The sequence below is a fragment of the Varroa destructor genome, unplaced genomic scaffold (genome assembly GCF_002443255.2).
Source record: "Varroa destructor unplaced genomic scaffold, Vdes_3.0 BEIS01000007.1, whole genome shotgun sequence".
In the NCBI taxonomy this organism is placed as follows: domain Eukaryota; kingdom Metazoa; phylum Arthropoda; class Arachnida; order Mesostigmata; family Varroidae; genus Varroa; species Varroa destructor.
In genome coordinates this window covers 3,186,083-3,210,603 of record NW_019211460.1, presented here as the reverse complement: position 1 = coordinate 3,210,603, position 24,521 = coordinate 3,186,083, and the positions used below count along the sequence as shown (strand labels likewise).

General features: G+C 42.9%; 2 protein-coding genes across 2 annotated transcripts in view; one reads left to right on the top strand and one right to left on the bottom strand.

Annotated features, from left to right (window-relative positions):
- The first annotated feature begins 2,754 nt into the window (after window positions 1-2,754).
- On the top strand, window positions 2,755-4,617 carry LOC111254180 (protein lifeguard 1-like). Its single transcript, XM_022814760.2, has 2 exons — window positions 2,755-3,646; window positions 4,462-4,617. Exons 1-2 carry the CDS (start codon window positions 2,916-2,918, stop codon window positions 4,487-4,489), a joined length of 759 nt encoding a protein of 252 aa, XP_022670495.1. The 5' UTR covers window positions 2,755-2,915; the 3' UTR covers window positions 4,490-4,617.
- A 4,648-nt stretch (window positions 4,618-9,265) lies between these two features.
- LOC111254827 (uncharacterized) overlaps window positions 9,266-24,521 on the bottom strand; it is a 33,877-nt gene continuing 18,621 nt past the window's right edge. The window contains exons 3-5 of the mRNA XM_022816079.2: window positions 12,889-12,987; window positions 12,184-12,391; window positions 9,266-11,878 (exon numbers count right to left, since the gene is read on the bottom strand). Of these exons, the coding sequence (XP_022671814.1) occupies window positions 11,350-11,878; window positions 12,184-12,391; window positions 12,889-12,987 (836 nt within the window). The 3' untranslated portion in view covers window positions 9,266-11,349. The remainder of the gene's footprint in view (window positions 11,879-12,183; window positions 12,392-12,888; window positions 12,988-24,521) is intronic.

Below are 24,521 nucleotides of genomic sequence, written 5' to 3'. Positions count from 1 at the left end.
AATTGGTCTAGACATTATGCCAGGAGACCTAAAGCGAAAATATAGTACTAAATCACGCAAACATCTCAAAAATGGTCATTGAAGTGCTGAAGACCAACGAGAGGGCGGTCACATATCGCAACTCGCAAGACAGGAACGCATCGCCGTAACCCAGACACATTTCCCAAAACTAGACTTTGAAGTCTAAAAGCTCTGTGGACCAAAACTGATATTTCACATCGAACGTGTTACAGAAAATGCGGAAACTGGATAAAAGATGGGTCTCCCGTGAATTGACTCCAGGCTAGTTGGAAATGCATGTGGTGCAATTCCACGTGTAATTTGCGGAATTTTAAACAATTCAAAACCCGCGCCGTGGTTCAATAGCTATCACCAGCCAGAGGGGGATTAGGCGGGAGAATGGCGTCGCCCTGGAGAGAAATCGAATTCGGTAGTAGTCTCAAGTAAATTCGGACATAAAATTGTGGTAGTGCCCGCGAGTGTCAGGACCGTCTCTTCTGATGACAAAACTTACCAATAAATATATAGCTCGCGATTTCAAGCTCCTTAAAATACCCATAGAGCGTTGGCACGGACGCTAGATCTTATCACCGTACCTCAGTTACTTCCTGGATTGAACAGAAGAATATCCAGGGTTGGCTTCAAGCCGCTCATTGTATCCATCTAAGCCCGTGTGATTACGGTGATTTGCACGCTCTAAAGGGGGCAGCAGTGTCAATTCGCATCAAAAAATAATATAGGAAAACACGAATGCTATGTATATCACTATCCAAAGACCGCCAAAGCGTTGAACCATATGTAAAAAAATAAAAAAGCACCTATAACATAATGAGATATCATCATTCTAGTTCAAAATTGATCTAATTTCAAGGTCCGCCGGATTCACTTGCATCAGCGATTAGAAACAACAATAAAACGGCTGAAATAGGTAATAAAAACAAAATAATAACAACCGACCCTTGTCTGTGCATGCAAGTTATCTCCAACTTTGCAATTTTTTTAATGTTAGCCTACGGACACTTATAATAATATTATGATAAATAGGATAGGCTTCCGTCGCTGTTTGTCCTACTGGTGTGTTACTTTGAAAATCGATGCAATCCAATCCCTGCGGTATCAGCTTGTCTTGCTGCTCTTTCGGCAACTATTTTGATACAATTTATACGACTTGAACGCCGATTGAGCAGTGGGGTGCACGAGCAAGAGCACATGGAAATGGACGGTAGACCTAAAGGACAGGATTCAGGATAGCACAAGAGAAAATAGACATGGCCTAGAAGATAATCGCACTGCGGAAGAGAAAGGCGGAACAGTTTTAGGAGTCTGACTGCCGCTGCAGATAGTGGGGGGCTGGTTTGCTACCAATTACAGCAGCTGTAGAAAGAACAAGTCTTTAACAAGTACCGCTATTTTTCGAACATTGTCCGTCCCTCTGCCTGCCTGACCGCCCATGCAACCACGCAGTCAGCTCGCCACAGATAAACTACGTCTCCAATCGGCACACGCGGCCAATGAGACGCGCTCAGAAGATAAACACTCCAAGAATCAGGCCAACCAGTGTGCACACTGGCTAGACCCAACGTCTTCGTTTACCACAGCTACTCTCGTCGAATTTAGGGTTATTGCCGCATTGAAACGCATATGATTCAGCTTTCGACGGAATAAAGAGCCGGCGTTTGATGTAACCACGAAGAATAAAAAGGACGCTAACATGTTTTAGGGGAAGAGTATCCTCACGAAAACACTTGTTGGAACATTCACCCTAGCACAGAGATATAGCCCCCATTCTGTAGTGCACCACCGACCGATACGGTCCCCTATCGCTGTTGAAAACGCTTAGACCTGAGTGTGTCTTTGCCGATAACTGCATCGTTATAGAGTGCAGAGTAGGATACATGCAGTAGATGCGACGACACTGGCGACCTCATAGGTAAACGATCTCGTGGGGTGCATGAAATGCCCACGTGCCAATGACAATACTTAGGCAATGATTATTGTGAAATTTATCTATACGGACTGGTCTGAATTGTGATTACTACCGTGAATAGGATTTGTCGTAAGGCCAATAGTGATTACAGCCACTCAAGCCGACTCGACTGTCATCTCTTAAACCTATATAATCATTGTTGCGTTGAAGCATTGCTATCGGAATATTTTGCTTGAGTTAACTACCCTGAGAGAAAAATCTCCGTTAAGTTTTGATTGATAGCTTGTTCATAGACAATGCGACATTATAGGTTGTACATGCATAAGAAGCGTCTGGCCAACAATTGGGCCTTAGTGGACCAGTAAAGATATGTTAGGGATTTCTGTTTCCTTACATCTAAAGAAACAATGCATAAGTGAATGAGTGAATGAATGTATCGGGAGTCATAGGTAGGGAGGAACGGATAGTGTTGTTCCGCTAAAGAGAGAATAGATTCAGAACAACTAGCATCAGGCGTCGGCCTCTGACATGTCGCCGTGTGAAAAAACCTATCATTATCTAAAGCATACCTATACGGCTGGCTTCTGTTTAATTCGAGCTAGTTTAGATACTCATCATTGGTTTGTATGTAATTATTCAGCAATGTGAGTACGGTTAGTCGGTACAGTTAAGTCGAACATTAAATTATATAGTTTCAATATGCAAGACATATCAGGTGTGGTACGCATACGAACCAACAACTCAGAGCGATGGGCCCATCAACGAAACACAAGTCCGACATCAAATATTTCTGCTGCAATTGATTCAAGACTTTTTTTTTGGGCATTCTCCATAGCGTTTAGAGCTTCGTACGCAAATGCTCTACTGCTGTTTTTCGTCCTATTCGTTCTACGATTATGGAGCCATACTCTGAGCCTATTCTCAATATGATTGTAAGATAACGAAGCTAAACCGGTTACAGAGGACGCCCACGAAACGAGACTTCCTTATGGCTGAAGCGTCAAGTCATTCATACACGGCGTTAGAGGGAGAAGGATTTAGTGAACATACAATAAGAAACAGTTTCGTGATTAAGGTGTTGTCTTTACTGACATGTATGCTTTTGATGACAACAACAGTCGTGACTGTAGCCACCGTGAGTTCAAACACACAAGATTTTCTCGTGGATAATTGGTGGATATCGGCCATTGCGATGGTGGCCCTTGTGGCCGTCGCCATCACGCTGGCCTGCTCGATGCAGCTGCGCCAGTCGTTTCCGGTCAATTATGCCCTATTGACAACACTGACGATGACTCAAGCTCTGCTTCTTGCCTATATCGTCAGCGCGTACAAGACACCGAGTGTCCTTATCGCTGTATCTATCACTTGTTTAGGGACCGGAACAGTGGCTATACTAGCTATGTCGTCGCAGTTAGATTTGACCCGTTTTGGGCTGCACCTAATCGTTGCACTTCTGGCGCTTCTGGGAGCTGAACTGCTTCTGTTTTCCTTCATGCCCAGCCTCCGAGTCCAGGACCGTCTCATTGGCGGGGCAGCTGCACTGATATTCAGTTTGTATATAGCCGTCGACATTCAGTTGTTGTTAGGGGGCCGACAGTTTCTCCTTTACCCTGAAGATTACATAGGGGCGGTTATTACATTACATCTGGATGTGGTCAACGTCTTCATCACTTTGTACAAGCTCATCGGAGAATATAAGGATAAGAACAGGGAGTCAGTGTGAGTTTTATCCGCTACATCTTGCCTACGCTGGTAAAGTCGTAACCAGACGTTGTAGTAAATGAATAGTATGCCTTCTGCACTGTCAAAAGCCTAGTAGAGACAATACTTGATCCCCGATGCGCCTGATATGCGTCAGGTGTTCCTGAACGCTAGGAAAATCAGGTGTGCTAGACCGGTCTTGCTTGCTTTTCGTGCCGGATAGACCGGTATGAGAGTTTCCTGTAAACGAATGACTTAGTCTAGCATAAATTACGGTCATAATTTAATCATTAGTAAACCTGTGTCATGTAATGGGTACAGTAAAAGAGGTGTCCAGCAGCCCTCTACTTGGCCTTCACGACTGAAGGGATCGCAGTTCAGGATAGCAAAAGGGTTGCTGGCAGAAATACGTTCCAAAATGAAAGCAAACAGCGCTATCGCAGTAGACGCCAAAACTCAGCAGTATAGAGGTGCTGTTGTGTATTTTAAAAAGACCATACGAATTCATGTAGTATGATATACTAAAGGCCAATAGCTAAGGACACGGCTGTTTTAGTAGGAGTTGGGTTATTCTTTGCGGCCTAGAATAAGACGTTTCACAGGAGTGGGTGATCTTGATCAGGGTTATATCCAAATCAGTAATTGTTCGAATGCTAGACAGTAAACTGCGACGGCATATGTTGCTGTTAGCTTTTATTAGCTAGGATCCAGCAACGAGAGAAATATTTATTCTGAAGTAATGTTGTTAGTAGTGCCCGCTATTATTATTAAACGTATACTCATCGGCTTGTCGTTTTCAACTGTTCAATCATCAACTTCGTATTTCCTTTCAGTTCAAAAGAAGAAGCGCGATCAGGGTGACAAGCTCCTCCACATTATTCGGAGGCTGCTGCTTGTTTTCTACTAACTGTGGTTATTAAATAAACCTACCAAAATATATTATCTGGCCACCACAGGCTGTATTATTTATGAAAAACGTACGATAACCAAGGTCCTACTGTATCTTAATCTAAATCAGAATAATAAACTAATATTTGTATGCGATTATTTCTGGTTCTATAGCGATAATGATTCTAGATTCTAAATCAATGAATGATGACTTACCCAATTGAAAAATCACAAAAAAAAAGTAACGACAATTTTTTTGTGTAGAGAAAATAAACTTGACTTAGCTAAACTTCAACAACACTAACAGAGGTCCTTAACTTGTTTAGTCGTTTGACGTCACCGTTTAGGCCAGTAAGGCCAGTGAGTACGTAGTAGCTGTGATAGAAATGATCTAGCTTGCTTTTTTGTTCCTTACACCTGTAAAGGTTAATAGCAAATAGCTCTGTATCCCAGAGTGCGACGACCGAGATACATCCGGGCGTCAAGATACGCATTTTTTTTTACGAAATGCAGCGTGTGTACTTCATTTATGTGTTACTGCCCGCCAATTTTTAAGCCGATAATAATTGCAGTGCTCAGCCGATTCATTGATGGTGTCCATTTGAGTTGATATTATACACTTTACCACCAGCTTCCATTCTGGGTCCGTCTTCGCGCATTTTTTCGAGGTAGTAAGTGGCCGAAGTGTGCTCATGCCTTTAGGTTAGGTTCTGTTAGCTTTGTTAGGTTTCTTGTCCACTTGCCAGATGAATATCCGGTGATTAACCACGGGTGAATAGAGGAAAGGAGCAGGTCCGAATTCTTAAATGACTTCTACCTCTAATCCAAAGCTATCCAAAGCTCTTAATGCATACATCAAACTCTAGACAACAGTATCTCAACACGATGTAATCGCATTTTCTTATAAAATAGGGAATTGTGCGTCTCGCGATGGGTGGACGAACATTACCGCACTTCACATGTATTCAGGGAAAAAAAAAACTCGTTTTTTTTTTTTTGTAACTATAGGCGTAAGTCGAGATTTATTCAAAGCTTATTAGCCTATCCGGTACCATTCGTAGTACAAACCTGCGCCACAGACTCTTCGTGAACTCAAAGTACCAACGTATCGTGCTCAGGGGGGTGATTGAAGCGTCCTTAAATTTTTCAATATATAACCAATACAAGCTGATAATGAAACCTATGCCCCTACAACCAGTTCTAGATGCCTTTAGATCTCCGAACGTGCGTATCTCTATTAAGCCAAAATGGTCAACCAAAAAAGACACTAAGCACTAGCGCACGTATGTACAGCTGCAAGCTTTCAGTATTTTTCCGTGATGCGGTTGAGGGATTCGCTTTTGACTACCCTAATTCATTTACAGCCATATTTAAATTACGCGCCACTTCCCTAATGGAAAAAAGACAGCCTGAAAAGTTAATACGCGGATGGGCGCTCTTCAGATGAAAGTTTCGTCTTTATTATGATAATGACGATCGTGATGATGATAAGATTAACGTGTACAATAAAGCAAAAAAAAAAACGGTTTATTCGGTCATTGATTTGCTTCCATACAGGAGGCCTCACGCTAGAATCCCACATGCAATTAGTTCTCTATTTATCAGTGCAGTCTATGAGATATTCTTCGCGTCTCTGTTGTTTGCTATTCTAACAGTCCGGGCCGTAATAGCTGTAGCAGTAATAATGGTTCTTCAGCCTGATCCAGCGTAACCCCATTCGCCACTTTCCCTGATGTGTCCGAATGAGTGTTGGCGTTCTCATAGACATTCTGCACTTCCAGGAGAGATACAGCCAAACCGACACTCACACAAACACGCACTGATCTGCAAAAGTAGTAGTCTGCTAGTGCGATGTTGAGAAGTGTTGTCTGCAGGGCGTTCTAGGCCTATGGTCTAAGGCTCGCTCGGGATGAGACACCCGGCGTGACGTCACGCGTTCGTGCCGACCAATCAGCGGGCAGCCAGCCGTGAAACGACCAATTAGGAGAGAAGGGAGAGAGAAGAGGCCCCGCACCCTCGACGCTGTCGCGGCCGGCAGCAGCGCTAACAGTCGCGGAACTAGCGGCAATAACAGTGCTACTGGCAACAGCAGCAGCAGCAGCAGCAGCAGCACTAGTAGTAGATATAAGCAGCGAAACGCTACCGCCCCCACGGCAGCAGCAGCACCAGCAGCAGCAACAGCAGCAGCAACCGAATGCTAGCCCCAGTCACAGGCCGCCACTGCCGCCGACCACAGCAGTTGGAAGCTTTGCCCTCATCCATATCATCGAGGGGCAATACACAGACACACGCACACATCGCCCTGCTTTATACTAGCTATACTAAACTCGTAGCCGTCTTTGTCCGGCTGTCCGTCGGTAGCGGCGCACTCGGCGTGCCTGCTATTTGCTCTCTCTCAATATAAGCCCCCGCTGCTACTGCTACTGTGTCGCCGCTGCCGCGGCCGCACCTCTCAGCTACCCTTCGAGCTTCCGGAAAAGTCAAGTGAAGCCCTTGTCCGACTCCCCGTTCCTATGGCGAACCCTTGACAGAGGGATGAGAACGCGTTGGAAGGACCCGGATCACATGACCATGGAAAAGCGAATTTGCAAATCTTACTGCTCTCTGCTATTCTCGCCGCAGCAGTCGTTGCCGCCATCCCCTAGCCGGTAGAAGCAGGGCGAGGTGCGTGGAATTGGATGGCGCTAACGAAAGACGATGGGCCGGGGGATGAGTCGGCCGTTGTTGTTACGGTAACTAAAGACAACGAAAAGAAACAGCGGAGGGGACAGGACTGGAAGACGGATAAAGGAAAAAGGTAAAGAATACGGCTGGTACCTGAAGCCAGGAGAAAGGGCAAATGAAAATTCCAACCGTTGATCTTCCAAATGGCATTGCCTCTATCTCTGAATGTGAGACTATATAATAAACGTGGAGAAAACAGGAGTGCAACGAATATTTCACACGTCTATAGGCTTATACTCCCAGTATACGTACGCCGTCGAAGCCACGGTGGTTTGTTGTAGATGGAAGATTTTTGTTGATATTTACGTAACCCGAACGAAGGTAACGAGATGAGAAAGTCATGGTAACGCTGAACGAACTACTGTTCCTACAACGCTGTATAGTGGGAAAACAAAAACGCACGAATTAGTGCTAAGGGTAACTGCTATACTCTAAGCGTACGACGGCGCTATTAACTCAGCCACCGTTCATCTCTCAGCCATGTTAATTGGTCTCAGGCATTTCTAGAAGTATCAGGATTCTTGTGTCACGCTACTGATGCCGGCAAAGGAAAATAGAAACATGCAGCTGTGAATGCATAACAAACAATCGCAAAAACTCGCTTCCCATCTAGGTGAATAAGCTGTGCATGTATCATAGTCAGTATGAAACAAAGACTTCTCTTGGACGTTGTATTTCGATGTTGAAGTTTGAATTTTAGACGCCATGTTATTGAAGTACTCTTAGCTCACAGAAGGCTGATGACTGTTGAGTGCAGGGGAACCGTTTTCAAATAATGAAGCTTCGAGAAAATTCACCAGAAGCCAAGTTTCAAATGTCGATAGCACCGCAGCGCTGAAAAATTCCTCTCTTTCCCACTACGTTTGGAAAACGCGGAGCTGGATTGGGGCCTTCGACGTATGGCGCGCTAATTCGAACGGATGTCAAAAACAAATGCATACCTAGCTACGTACTTAACTTACCATGATAATTTCAGTAGCGAGAGACACTTTGCCCGAATATCTAAGTTGCTCTCAAACGTGACTCGCATGAGTGACGCGTCTGCGCGTAGAGCATGATCTTGTTTCTCAATCAATGATCCCCTCCGCCTGCTGGATGCTCTAGTAGACAGTGGAACGCGAAAAGACGTCACACTCCAGGCATATCACCAATTTAAAACTAACACATAATATCAAAGGCAATGTTGGGAAGTGCAGTTCAAAGCTACCCGACGCATAACCCTTTAGCCCCAGCAAAAGCTTGTGCCCTTCGGAAAGGCCAAATGAAAAGTCCTCGAAGCGTTTGCTTTAAAGGTAAACAGTAGTAGCACTAATAGTGGCAAGAGATAGCAGCCGCTGTATGGGAGGCAGGTCAGGGAAGGGAAATCGGCTTAAAAATTAGATAAGGGTTCAATAAATATAAATTCCATTATAAAAATCAAGAGGAGTCGAACAGCTCAATCGAAAAAGGTTTGGGCCTGGCTCGCTCAGTAAAACGAGTCGTCGCAGGCAGAATTGGCGGGTGAACGGACGGTCGACAGACCAGGCAGAAATGCCAATGGGGCTGAGTAACGAGTGGAAGCGACGCTGGTGAAAAATTCTTTGATCTTCCCTTCCTGTCTGTCCCTGTTTAGCAATCAATAACCTCTGAATTAAATCCTCTGATCTGAACTGGCAATCTATTACTTGTGAAGCTAATTCGGGGGGTGGTGCCCGTTCGAGACGTGGCTCGCCACCGAAAACATGGATATGTGCGAGATTCGTCCACATATCACCCAGACAGTTAGCTATCTTCTGTCAAATGACCATTGTCAGCACAGTGTTATACATTAATCAAATTTAACGCTGTTTTGTCGGGTCTAACCCAGTCCACATGTGTCTGCTTGTTTATATACGAGAACTTTAAGCGAATTCATGGAAATAAGCGCGATCCATGTTTCAATATCGTGGAGTGTATGTGGTGAAGAATCTTGTTGTAAGGCTTAAAGCTCTATGAAGAAAGGCATTTTATAGCACCAAAACAGTTCAGCAGTGAAAACACGATTCATTTATATGGTATTTAAATAGTTTATTATTATTATTGTCACCGTCTTCATTGGATTAGTAATTATGTGTCATTTTGCAACATCAGGGAGATAGCACACATCCTCGTACCTTTACTATAGTTTCGTATAATTTATTTGTTTTATGAGACATTCGATGGCGTTCGCATTCTAAGACATACAAGAACGTGTTTTTATATAATGTATTATATAGATACTGATCATTGGACAGAAGATCGAGGCTTTTTAGACCCTCTTTTGTCCACTGCTTGTGATTCCTTATCCGTATTCTTCCTGTCTCGTATTTATATTTATATACACATTACGCTGACTTCTTCAGTAATGTATCTCAGCCTCTCGACCGACCGCCTACCCGCCCAGATCGACTTTACTTTAGTTAATCTCCAACGCGTTGCATCAATTCAACACTGCAGAAAATGTTTGTTGCATTTATCCATGCTAAATCGCGTTAAAACAATACTACAATGTCCATATATTATATACAAGAAGGCAGATATAATCAAGAATACCGAGGATCCTAGTATCGATGATAAATTTCAGTAAATATACATTTTCAAAAATCCGTATATGATGCTTACAAAAATCCTACACATGACACGTGCAGTGGAACCTGCACCCATGAGCATAGTATACAAATAAAATTATCTAATACGTGTATATAGAGAAGAACTGAGGAGAGCAAGAGGTGAACTTGTAATACGCAGGACTCGACACTTCGCTTCCTCATAGGTAGCCTACCCTCATTTGTACAAGCGCATTCTCTGGTTGAAGGACTGTGAATTATATATCTACTGGATTCTTAGGGCTGAGGTTGTTACTTCGATACACACACACAGTGAACAAGGTCTATCATTTCCCGGACAGAACGGATTCGGTCTCTGTACTAACTAGTAGTCCTCATGCCCTAGGCTAATTTTTCTGACCTGGGACTGAGTTCTCATCGATAATGTATTGCAGCGTTTCTTGTCACAATGCTCCTGTTGCTGTTGTCTGATAACACGCAGATGCTTATGATTATGGAGAACTGTCCATGGTAGACATTCCGAGTTGTTTTTTGGGATTCTGCCAGCTTTCGAATAACAATATTGTTCTATTTTGTTCTAATGAAATGAATAACTCGCAACCGTCGTAGAGAGTACAGAAGGTCAACGATCAGATCATAGACCTCATATGATTAGCTTAACGTTTCGGTTTCATGATACAGAGGAAGTTCAGGACTTTTATACTTATTTTGTTTTACTATGCAGTTATTATAATGGATTCACAAGAACTTTGTGTTAAAGCTACAAGGGTCCCTTGCACATGCATCGTTTATCTCCCCGCGTTTGTTAGTGCTATTTTAGCATGCTCCGTTTCGACAATTAACAAACAGTATGTACATTATTACTTGCACGGGCTCGAATCTACGATAGATTAATTGATATATGAATATTGACACTCCCGCAGGCTTATTTCCCCGTTAAAAAAGTGTTTTTAGTTTGTTGTTGTTGTTGTATAAGCTCGTTTTCCTTGGGTATGTGCTCGACTAGTTCATTGATAGTTACAACTTTGTCTTGTATGACATTATTCCAGATTAAGCCTAGTTGGCTTTAAGAGCCGACTTCGTCACGAATTGTTTACTCATGGATTACGGAAGATTAACAAAATAAACGATTTGATTTTTGGCTTTTGCGTGAATCGTCCTATTTAAGAAGTTCCTCCTCGACGCGTCAATGCACTACACCGTGATAACAAACGAGACCGAACTTACTTTAAGAGCATCGTTGTTCTCATCATGGCTGCCATTCAATTGTTTATTCATTGATGAAGTCAATCAGAGATAGCCATTAGCTCGCAGGGCAGTAACAATATTTTGTCCTTTTGACCTCACATCCCAACGGCAGGCACTGCTGCTGCTGCTACCTCCTCTCACAATAAACGGCCATTTCTCTCACACATACAGACACATAGATACAGGTGCGCTCTCTGTTTTGCGTCCGTTCATTTTGTTACTCAGCTAGCGACCGATCATTCGTCCACTGGTGCTCAGAATCGATGTCATCGTCGTCGTCCGGATTGTACTTGCTGTTCAAGTAGTGGCCGTTGTGGAAGGCGACGAAGACGGCGCTGGCGGAAGAAAATAGGTTGGTGAAAAGGCTGTGGTAGTTGAGACAACACTTCCAGAGCCTGCTGCACCGCTAGTGGGGGCGCCAAAGTAAACCGATGACGATGGACTCGCGCAATTAGCGCCACCCATACTTCCAATACCGCCGGCTGATAAGTAGGGCAACTGGGACCCGTAAAGAAGAGCGGCTGCAGCCAATTGTGTTCCACTTGGTGAGAGCGGAAGGCCGCCCTGTGGCCCAAGGGGCGAAGGTGAAAGGCCCCCTGGTAGGCCACCGGTGGCCAGGGCGGCGTTCGTCAGTCCAGCGACGCCTGCCGTGCTTGACGAGACCAGCGATGATGGAGGTGGGGGCGCTGTGGTTGGCGAGTTGGCATCCATTCCGGGGTTTTGCTTCTTCCATTTAGTGCGACGATTTTGAAACCAGATTTTTACTTGCGTTTCAGTTAATCGAAGCGACAATGCAAGATTCAGTCGTTCACAAACGGACAGGTACCTGTAAAGTAAACACGATTTACAACTAGGATCGTTCGAAACTTGTTTGATCAACGACAGCATATCACTTTCTCATTAACTCGCACATATGAAGCTTGAACGTGAAGCCAACGAACAACAAGTGGTTATAGAACACATACGCCTCATAAACAAACTTTATACGGCTTTTCACTAACTGATGACTAATGTAGTTTATGTTCTTCACGTAAAGGTGTCACTCTCAAATGTCAAAGTAACTTTTAGCAGACGAAATGGGAACTGTTCTTGCTGTGCTAACAATCCATTATTAGTTTAAACAACACTAACCTGGTTGTCTTAAATTTATTCTCAAGTGCCACAAGCTGCTCGTAAGTAAATGCAGTACGCGCACGTCGGGGCTTTCCCCCTCCGCCAGACCCAGAACTTCCGTTCGATGAGCTTCCGCCACCGGACCCAGAAGACGATGTTTGCCCGGAGCCAACTGCTGGTTTATCGGAGCTTGTTGATTTCTTTTTGCTTCCCCCACTATTTCCACCTGAGCCCAAAATCAAACCCAAAATTAAATTATTAAACTTTATCGAGCTTAATTAATTAAGTACTTTACCTAACTGGATTTTTAACAATTTAGTTAACGCAAATACCAGCATCTGGGCGAACCTGGGTTTGAACAATATTAAAGTCGCCGTTTGAAGTTCTTGCTACAATGTATGCTTAGAACATACTTGCTGTATCTGACAACCCACCTAGAATAATAACCCTTAAATAAAATTAAAAATAAAAGACATGCTTAAGTAAGACAAGTAGAAATGGGAAGTTTCAACACAACAGGTTTCCACAACCTATATTTACCAAGCAAAGAGTAAATTAAGTAAGAATATGGTTTTATATAAGCTGAGTCATGGTGGAGCAAGAGAGATAACGATCTGTTCTTGCGACAGACAGATTGGTCAATAATCCGGTATCCTCTTTTAATGTGCTTGTCTTAAATATTTAATGCGGAGAAGTAAATGACACCGCCGAAGTATCTGCTACCTGATCCTGCTGAAGGAGATTTCTTGCAATCTTCATTAGTGGGGCTTGACGGTTCATCATCCGGTGCACTTTCCTCGTCGGACATTATATCATTTGTGTCTGAAATTAGGGCACATCGTTACTATGGAGGGATGGAACAGAAAAAGCTAACAGCTTTAATCAAATTAGCAATTCAGTAAATATACTACCATTTAGACCGTTCTGTTGCACCCTTGTGACTGGCGTATCTTGAAAAAGCCCACTCCCAGTGCCCTGGTAACTTTTGAAAAATGTGTTTCACAATCGTATCGTTGTACGGAACTTATCTGTTGTGTAAACAAGTTCCGAATCTACGCTGTTATTTGAGTCAGTCACTTACACCCTATAAAGGAGATAGGCTAGACATGTTATGTGAATGTATGACACGGACTAAGGGTAATATGAGCTTTATTATTTAGCTCCGTTATAAGTGGGAATGATGTATAATGCAACATAGGAGATGATAGCCGTCTTACACCGCAGTGCTCTGCCTGCGCGTAGTATAAATTAATTTCTCTAAATACATGCGTCTATATTCGAGCAGTAGGTATATCATTGCAGACGAGTTCTGTCATCGTTCAGCGCCAATTTAGCAATACATAACAAGACAGACGAAAAAAGCTCCGACGATACAGAGGCAAAACTAACCGATAGAGGTACTCCAGCCAACCGTGTCTGTCGTATTTCGAAACGGGCTTCTGGCCGCTGTCCCGCCCTTTGCAGTCATAATTATACTCTCTGTCGTGTCTTTATGGGTGTGTGTTTGAGCTTGTGCCCGCGTCTGAATGTGACTTCTAACGCCGTTAAATAACCGTAACCTCCCCGCAGCGTCTGTCGCCACAGGCAGAGCCGCTGCGAGAGAAACAGCAAGGTAAAGAAATTTACTTGTCGTTAGTCAACAACAGTCAGAACAGTTAAGCCTCGACGATCACCAGAAACGAGTGTATTATCACAAACGACTCGCTTTAATGTTGTTTCCTATGGCTTTGAATGGCCCTCGTATCTTTCGCGGTTTTCACACTTCTTTTTCGTTGCCTTCTCGTCGAAACATTGCAAACAACGTCGGCATTCGTTTTTCAATGAAAGATCCTCTGGCAAATGGAGAACAACTCGTAAAGGGTCAATGTAAACGGATGGCCAAAGGGAATAGTCTTTTTCCTATTTTGTTCCTTCGGCCAAGGGAACGAACGTCACTTCCAGATTCTCCACTCAACAAAACCTAAGGAACTAGTAATAAAATAAGTAATAATCACCCTCTATAATGGGCTACTAAAGTGGCTGGTTCACAAATATAGGCCCGCATCCAAAACACACACACAGTTAGGTTTATACACGCTTCTGAGCGCCTGGAAGGGCACCAAACTTCCTGCTAAGGCACATCCACCTGACGACTTTTAGAGCTAGAGCTGTGCAGCTGGACTGCCTGTCGGGAGCCCTCTCGACTGCTCAATAAAGTCCTGTATATCCTTTCTAACTAGCTCTGTACGTCCATAGAACCGAGACAGGAAGCTCTCCAGACCTCAGAAAGGAAAGCGCTTTATATAGCGGACGGAAATACTCTGCCGTCCTGCCAACAGCAGGGTTGAACAATGTTCGTTTTACTATATCAAGTCCCTACACTATTGCCAGCAACTATTACCAACCGATATTCTTGAGTAATGTCGTCCCGTAAGCGATTATATTCAAGTTACGTTATTTCTACTTGTTGTAAGATAATACAGAATGGTATCTGTAAGTCGGTATTTTGGCTTTACCTGAAGGCGGAAGCACACAGCAGGCATGCCTTTGAATCCAAAGCTTCAAAAATCCTGCCTTAGTTAATATATCCTGTTGTCTAAGTCTTTCGTTAATACCACAGCGTATGTTAAAGCTACGATAACTTCTGTTGTTGTTGTTGTTAGTTTTATACTTTACAAGATACAATTTGCGCTTAGTTAAGAAGTGAAAGTAGGTCTTGATTGCGTCGCTTGCTTTCTACGTGTTTTCTACGTGTGCTTACGAACGACGTGGATCTTTCACGTCAAACTGGATGCCTTTTCAAGTATATAGTATGCTTTTCAAGTTAAATCCGACGCTTACACTCGACAGGTTTGATTTAAAATTAAAATTATGTATAAAAGAAATTAACTACAAATATATACGTTGGCTAACAACGAAGGTTATGCATAACTGCCAACCAACTGTTGACTCTTATATACAAAACTGTCACTCAATTACCAGTAAATATTACTAACTTTCTAATTCTTGAGTAATATCGTCCCGTAGACACGCATGACGCTACTATATAACGCGCCGACACTCATAGCGCGCCAAAAGTTTTCAGCTAAGTCCAGCTGCGGTGTGCCGTAAGCTTGTGCACCGACATAGCTGCGACAACTACTTCTATTATGGTGATCAATGTTTGACAAAAAAGGATTTTAAAACGGCTTTCATTGAATAACAGCTTCTGGAGGGTAAGTTTCTTATCCGGTTTGGGCCCCAAGAACCATCACTTTTGAATAGTCTCAAAACTGTCATATCAGGGATCATCTAAACTACAACACCTAACCGTAGCGTTATCCTCAGAAAAATGTTTTTTTTTTTTTTCTCAAAGAGCAGTTTGTTACCGCTATGATTAATTAACGGCTCTATCGTTTACGATGATTATCGACAACACGTTTTCTAAGATGGGAAAACTTTGAACATGATTATATATAGAGCTGCTAGAAGTTTCACTAAAAAACATCTGACAACCCCACCATATGAAGATTTGACCTTCTAGAATAACCTATTTACAAGTCGGTTGCTTGAATAGATTTTTATTTAGCGGGTCAAGAAGCGACTCTTGAAACCTAGCCATATTTAACTGATTTCGATGGTTCCGTATACCGTAGTGTCGAAATCAGCCTACTGAGACCACAATTAAAAAGCGATCGCAGGCCATCGTACTAAATATAATATGGGTCGGCTTTATCAATCAATTAATTCATCTTATTTATAAAGTTGAATATGTCATAGGCAATTCGTCGTTTTATCTGCTAGGGTACAATTACGCTCTGGTGAGGTGAGGTGTTATTCAGCTCAGGCTGTGAGCGCCTGTGCGCATACGCTGTACTATAACCTGGGACAATTTGGGACGCTCGAACAAAGGAAAAACGGGTAACGCTCGTATATCCGTGTAGCGAAAGCGCGCAAGCGACAGAGTCATCTACCGTATTCGGCAAGCGCACAAGTCGAAGTTACAGTGAAGTTCTTGCAGACGACTGCAGTTAGCGACCGTTGTAACGCTCAGGCAAGTTTAATGCCGATACCTCGACGGTTCTACAGAAGCACTGTACTATTATCATATCAGAAAACAGATGTTAAAAAGATTATGGTTATGCTAAATTTGTATGGAAGGAACCAGTGGTGACACGAAGGACTAGAAACGACGCACGCATGAACTAAAGGCGAATACCGTATAGTCCAAATATAAAAATCCAGCGAATCAACGCCTCAGATATAATATCCTATAAGGACTAAAGACCCAGGTACGTTTCACAATGCCAATCTTTATTGTGATGATTTGTTTCAGGTCAGGCTTATCGTTACGTGTGCATGTAACATTGTTTCAACATTGTGTTTGTTTGAAAGGACGCAGGGACTTATAGACATGAGAGATTTCAGTGTCTCCGTCCTTTGTGAAGTTCACAAATGAGTTCTAAAGAAGTGCATTATGTCACCATGATATCCGTTTCAAGAATTTATTTCGTTTATTGTTCACAGACACAGGCATTTCCTACAAGCACAACATTTCACTATTTCCAGTCGGATTTAGTTTCTTAATCTTAAACGTTACATGGTAATCATTTTTCCTTTGCTTGTTTGCTTCTACCTAGATTTCGATCAGCGGGTAAGCTAAAGGGTTACTGCAGGTCATCCTCACAAGTTTGTAGAAAAGGCTCAGAAAAATATCGCCCGGGCCCCTAATACATGTTACACGCAGGGCGCTTGTCACTGTCTCCGGCTACCCATAAAATTTAATAAATACATAAGGTTTGAACTGTAGTCGCACGGCGTTCGCATTGTGTGTAGGTATGGTTCAACATAAAGAAGTTATGAGGAATCTGAGAAAAATGGTTAAAACTCAGTTTCGACGTTCGGATTACGAATCAAAAGGGACGTCAGATTCGGTCGAAGGAGTGGCATTCGGTCATTCTCCAGTTGATATGAACAAAGAACAAATCCCCGTGGAAGGTTACAAGAGGAACGATGAAGCTTTGACAATCACCCACAGCACTGACTAACTGACATAACCACCCATATGTCTTCCTGACGGTTGCGAGTGACCGCATCAGCGAGCTTGTCAGGGTAGTCCTTTCATTCCAGGACGACAAGATCAGTGAGTTAAAAAGGAGAATTGTTCTGGTTTTCTATAAACATAGCCTTTGTTCTCACCACCGTCTCATGACATACCTTTGACATGCAGCACTTGTTACGAATGTCTGGAGACGATTTTCTAGAAATATAGATATCGATTGTGCAGTAGGCCATTGGACAAGCTGTGTCGTCTATCTGGGCTCAGATGCCTCAAGCTGCTAGCATTGAAATTGACGAAAAGTCGCCTAAATGTGAATCATTTTTTATATGATATCTGCCGAAGTCTTTTGAAATGTTCAAACAAGTTTAAATATTAAAGCTTCAGAAACAACATTTTCTAGCTTTCTGTTTTTGAATTGACACCAGCACAGCCATGACGTCACCCTTCAAACAAATCCGTTTTCTGTGTCCTATATGAGAAAAAAAACTGGGTAAAGCCCCATATCGGTAAACTGACCGTGATGTGGCGACGATAGGTCACGAAGGTTCTACATCACAGAAGCTTATTACATCAGCGAAATTTGTACATCACTTGTTTTAATGTCGATACATATATGCGCTAGGGCGGATTCGAACCAGTTACGTGGCGCGCAAGTACCGTCTCTTAGCTGACTTTCGAGTCAGCAGCCATCAACGAAGGCTTTCAATAGGGGGTGTATGTCAACTAAATCATAGGTTGGAGCCTACTTGCTTTCGACACCGGCATTTTATATGTGGAAAGAAAATTTTATGACCCGACATACTTTGAACCCGGAATTGGGTAGTATGAAAACGCGACTTGATGTTGTTGCTCTTTTATGTTTACGTAATATATACAATGTTAAATTGAAGGTAAATAAGCGATATTCATTTAGTACTAAGGCCTTCCATGCTAAAAAGGCAGTTAAACATTAATGTTCCAAAAGGGATAACTGCCAAGTTTCAGATAAAGGGCCTCGATTCGACGTGTAGCATCATACCTTATCTTAGGATGAACTTAAAGGGGATGCAACAAGTCACCATGGTAAAAACCGAGATAATTTAGTTTTTTACTGTATTATCAGATCTATTCATCTCCGCCATTTTCGTCGCCTCAATTCCCGCTTTCTTTTCAACTTTCCCACTGAGTTAGTAAGCAATTGCTGTATGCCACCGATGGCAATGAATCTGTAAACGCAGAGGAGGAACCGTCTACCAGACGGTGCGACCAAGCGAACGAGCTGCAATGAAAGAGCCCAACCTTTTCCCCCCTCCGGTTCCAGAAACCATCCTCTCTGAGTCAACTTAATCAAGTCAGTAGCCACCAACGAACCTTTTAGTGAGGGAGTGTATCAACTTGATCAGTGGTTGGAATCTACCCCAACAACCCTCTGGGGGACTAATTTATATGTACATTAAGAACCCGAACAAGCCGACCTTCGAACAATTGAGCTCTGCTATTAGAGGCGGGCAATAGTGACATTTTTTCCAAATTAGACAAAAAAAAACGTTATAGCGTTGATAATATTCCTGCATCTCATCATTTATTCGAATATTATATTTCACGAAGCAGTTCAAATTGGCTTAGACATAAATTTTCCAAATCTAGTGTTCAATAGATTTCTGTTTTTTGTTGCTTGACTGTCGCGTTGCTCACTATTCAAATCGTGCGGGGCTAGTTGTTTAGCTTTGTCGTCCGTTGCGGGAAGCCAACTTTGTCGACGGCAGTCCAGAAAGAAGGGCTGCTGCTGCCATGACCGTCTCGGTGCGGTGCTAGTGGTAAGCATGGTGTCTTCGCTTCGCTACGGTGCTCGAAGAACAGTAGTGAGTCAGGAACAACGAGCGCAGGAGAGCGCTGAAGCGACAAGGGAGAAGGCAGTGAGCTGGAAAATTAAACCAGGGGATCACCCCTACCGCCTCCACCCGCGACAGCCCCTTGAAGGATGCCCCTCCATCCTTGTCCCTCTTCTCTCCCTTTGTCCCTCCCTTTGTCGGGATGATAGACCCCCCCCCCCCCCCAAGCGCTAATACCGCCTCTGAGCTATTCTCCTCATTGCCGAAGTCGCCGCCTGCTCGCCTGCACTTTTGTATGACCAGCCTTTCCCCTGTTCCCTGTTGCCCGACAGACACCAAGGGGATTCTGCCGCTCTGTCTTGTCCCTATCCTGTCTGCTAGGCATCGATCCCCTGTATTTCCTAGACCCCGTAAGCGTTCTTTCCCGTTGTTCTACTTCAACGCAAAGCTTTTCTGACCCCCCGTCTTTCTATCCCTATCCTCTTGCTTGCTAGGCAGAGAAAGCCGTTCGCTCTAGAGAGTGGAGGGTCCCCCATGATGGTTTACTCGTTTTTCTCCCTCGTTGTCTATTATTATGATACTGTAAGTCATGCCATCGAAGACCGATTTGGATCAAGTTTAGTACAGTATGACAAAATCCATACGTAAAACGAATTAACTCACTTTGTATAAAGCAGCTTCACTTATGACGCTGTCCAGGTTTTCTTTCAAGGGCCTCTTTAAACAGGCTATATATACACACTTTATTTACTTCGTATATTACTAGTAGAATATTAACGCTTGCACTCAGGAATTACTGCCTGTACTGTGTACAGCGAAATTTGTTGAGCCAATAAGAGCTCTGAAACCCGGATGACGATGGCTTGAAGATCTCTTTTATGAGCAAAAGGTATCTCTGGAAAATCTTTATAAACGATACTACATCGTGAATGATGTCGACAGATCGGAAATGTATCATGAGAGTGAATAGCGTCAAACTGCTATTTCGTACGAATCTCGGAAGATCAGAAATGTTTTTTCTCCATATTTTGAAAACCTATCGGCCAATGCCTAGGTGCCTCTGTCAGTCGAAAAGTTTGTTCGCTTGAGTCACACAGGACACTCATTTTTAGTGGCGTTAATGTTTAGTGATGGGGTGACGACTATGCCTGTTTGTGATATTGCTTTTCTAATCCATCATAGGCACATATTAACATCGTTCTAGGTAACATACGTCCAGTGGCTCATATAACTGTAAATTAATTAGCAATGTACAAAGTCAATATTAATATGCTTGACTTGCTCTAGGTTTGTTAATATCTAAAGTAAGTTCGTGGAGAAAAATGGGCTTTAAACCATAAACGAGTACAAGTGCTTTTATGTCCTCGTTTCTTTTGCTCTAACTGATCAACCCAATCGATTGGATGGTCCTCAGAGGCGACCGATAGATTTTGGATTAACTTCACCATTACATACTACTCACACTGAAGTGTTCACTCGCCAAGAAGACCGGGGCTAAAATAAAACAAGTGGATCTCTTTGTCCCTCGTTGATTCTCAAACAATGTATATATATATATATGTGTGTGATTGTGTGTGCTATCCAGCAGGAACAACAACAGTGGCAAAAACAGCAACAGCTCGAAGCAGGATCTACTAGCAACAAACTGTATTTTCTTTTGACGCTTCTTTTTAGAGATCACACGAATCGTCGTTGACGTCGTCGTCCATCGTTCTTTGACGGCGCTGCTCTCAGTTGTAGCTACCTATCTATCTATTTGAGTCGTGTTCTCTCTCGATCATTGTATTAAGAGGTCCAGTGTTCCGCTATCCGGGCTAGAGTCAAGAGAAGCGAATGAAGATTGTGATCTGAAGGGAGCAACGGAAAGGGCTCTAACTGTGGGGGCCAATTCTAGAAAAAAAAAGGTGAACGAAGCAGGAGGCAATTATGGAACAGGGACCGTTGATAGGGGTTCGAGCTAGTCGCTCGTCGAGAGAAAGGGCGAGAGGCGGGAAGCACTTGAAAGGACTGTAATCTGCAAAAGGAACATGAGAAGGTGCACTCCTTTTGCCCTTCGCGCTATTGCTACTACCGATCGGCTGGCCGTCTATCGCCCCAATGTGCGCGTGCGTGTCTGTGTGTATATTTGTGTGAGCGTATTTGTACGTAAGTATACTATTGCTAGGGGTAGATTGCACGATGCAAGTGGCGACCTGCACACATCATGGAAAAGCAAAAGCGGACCAGGCTAAGAAAGAGAGTGGGATAAGCACATCAATTGCAGTTGGGGGGTTGAGGTCGTTCTATTGGGGCGGTGGCAGTACAGAGAGAGAAAGAACGACAAAGAATAAGAAGCGCTTGCGCTCTGACAGCCGCAACGCGCAGACAACAGAGATCAGACCAAATACCCGGGGAGAGCAACGACTTTTCTTCACAAATACACTCTGCTCTATTGCGATATTTCTACTGGATTGTCTTAGTACGCTAAGCGCTGAATAGCGTCCAGTTGGGAGGCATCATACGATATGATAGTACTATACTCGACGATGTGCTTGTGTATATGCTGGATAAAATACCGCCGAACTATAATAAACAAGTCCGTTGCTAACTCGAGGGAAGAAGTACAGGAACGAAAGTAGATAAAATGTAATGGGAACCTGGCCAGGAGAAAAAGCAAGTGATAGGATGAATAGGCCGAGCGTAGAAAAGATTAGCAACTGCGGTCTACACAGAGGAATATTAAGACAAAGCCTCATGGCCGGGGTATACGGACTTCGATACAAAGGATTGAGCTCGGGAGCGGTAAAGAACAGAAGGAAGGTCGCCGCTGCTGTTTTCGCCCGAGGGTGTAACAGACTGCACAGATCGCACATTGGTTTAAACGCCTGAAAGGAATAAGCTGATTTATATATATACATTGGTTGGTTGGTTGGGAAATGGATAGAAACACGAACCACTGTATAATATATTATAGGAAATGCGTAGAAAAAGTTATTCTCAACAACGATTGTCGTCTAACTGGTACTTAAAAGCAGTTCACCATAAGGTTAGCCGTAAGCCCATAATCAACGCGCTACTCCATGCATGGCTTAATATGGGTTGAGATTCGGCGACAGATGTACTTCGATCCTTTGTAAACAAACCCACCGATCGTTTTTTACAAATGGATTATCGCAGTACTAATTGTCGTTTCTGTGTGGAAGAGAATTTCCTTGAGCATATATCATATACTCTAGTAGAAAAGGATATTTACGAGCTATTGATGTTTGCAATACACTGCTTAGCATCCCTACGAGCACCAAAAACCTTAATAAACAATATAAACGAGAAACAAAATTAGCATTCCCAAAAGTAATATTGAACCTATAACCTTCGCACGCGTTACGGCGATTGTCCATTATTGAATTGATCGCGGCGCGCAGCAAATACGTTCATGGTACGCCTGTATAAACAGCTTTTTAGCAGACAATTGCATATATGGTAGGGGCAATTAGTGGAATCTATAGACGTTTCTTCAAAGAGAATATACATATACTATATACAAACAGAAACAAACATATGTGTATTTGGATCAGTTATCGCTAATTTTTGTATTTACTAAGTTGATTTTCCTACAATTAATACTCTTCATAAAACTCGAAAAATCTCTCAACACCAATACCACGTGCCATTTGTTCCCAATGAAGCCCTGTATAACTAGCTTGGGATGCAAACACAGCTTTCGCCGTGAAAGAATAAGTAGGGTACTTGGATGTGTATGTGTGTGTGTGTGTGTGTATTTAGAAAAAATAAGATCTCTTCTTTTTCGTACCTACTGGATTATCGTGACCATTGATTGATGACAAAGGCCGTTCCTACGATACATTAGGCTACCACTTGTGTAGGCCTTATCAAAATAATTGCTTTTGTAGGCAACCAGTTCGACTAGAAAAAGTAGGCTTGTGCGCAGGGTTGTAATCCTGCCAATTGCTGATGAGTCGTACCGTGTCTAACCATATCAAAGAACGTAGTAACGGCAGGTGTACAAACAGCCGGAGGCTGAGCTACCGCTGCCACCGATCGTGCCACATTCGCTGTTGATTATAAAACGGGGCAGTGAAGATCATTATACTATGACGGTATCCACTTGAGCAATTATTTCCCAAGAGGATGACTGGGGGCTGCCTCGTCGTGGCCGTTTAAGGCCACATATTTTCTATGAAAAATGTCACTGGTCGAAGTAATGAAAGGCTCAACAATGTCATCGATAGCCGAATGCAACTTGATGCTAGCTCGCTGATCTATATATATAAATTACTTACAGATCTATTTATCTAGAAATAAATTTATGCACTAATATCATCGCCGGGCGTGTTAAATATATAGCTTGATTTTAAAGCGCGTCTTAGTTGCGTATGTGTTTTTGTGGAGCTCGTACGGTTTACGGGAAAATTTTCCAAATAACTTTAAGGGAACGCCTTGTTTGTTTGACACTTGTCATATGCTTCAATTACGTCTACCTCCGTATTTAAATGCCTTTGGGACTCTGTGCCTTGGAACTGACATATGGGAACATACAATTTTAATTAATTGCGGATACGCTAATACATGTGTCCTATTTTGTTGTAGGCACAATGCGTTTGATCCGATGTTTATTCGAAGCTTGAACGGGAATACGAACACGTATGTTTCAACAGATATCTTTTCTAGTCCGAGTTTCGTTTAGCTGGGACGATCCTATGTGTGCGTTGTTATTGTCGCGAAGATTTACAATCGGGAGAACGTCCCAGATACCAGACCCATATTCTATTTATCTACTAAACAAACCGCCAGTCGTCTACTGACATAAGAGCTAACAACAGATATGCGCGAATGGGCTTCACCAGCGAAAATCGACGCTCAGGTATAACCATTTCTAGAAACACTGACGGAGTGCTATGCCTTTAGACCATTGAATAGGTTCATGTCTTTATTGCGTTATGAGGACCAACGGTAGCTTCCTTCGAGGAGACTACTTGGTGGGGCTCATTTACAATTCATAGTATTTTTTCCACCATGCAAAGGTGTTGAGGTTTCTTTTTGCCTTACGTAATCGAATGTGGGCAATGATTAGCCCAGTGTACTAGCGTCCGTTGGCCGATATGATATTCTCCAGGCTTGGATGCGGAACTTACAATTGATACTTTTGCACAATTATAAATTCTAATAACAAACTTGCAAACCTATATCCAAACTGTTAATTTGAAGTAGGCATACAAAGGTCAGACTTTCAAATTTTAGCCTCATAATGCCATGAGATCAAAATGCTATGGTAAGGCATATCATAACTATGAAATACTATTGATAGTATTGGGCTCCAAGTTGAGTTCTTGTCTTATCACGGCGAAACAAAAGTTTTTTTTTTGCTTAGTGTCAAAAGTTGTGGTAAGGGAATGTATCAGTGGTAATATAAAAACACACCGTATACATCATAGCTAGGACTAGACGCTCTTTTGAGATTATGGCGCTACCGAGGAAACCCGTTGCCGAACGGCTGAGCCCCTACCCAGATAAAGTCGGTAACGAGA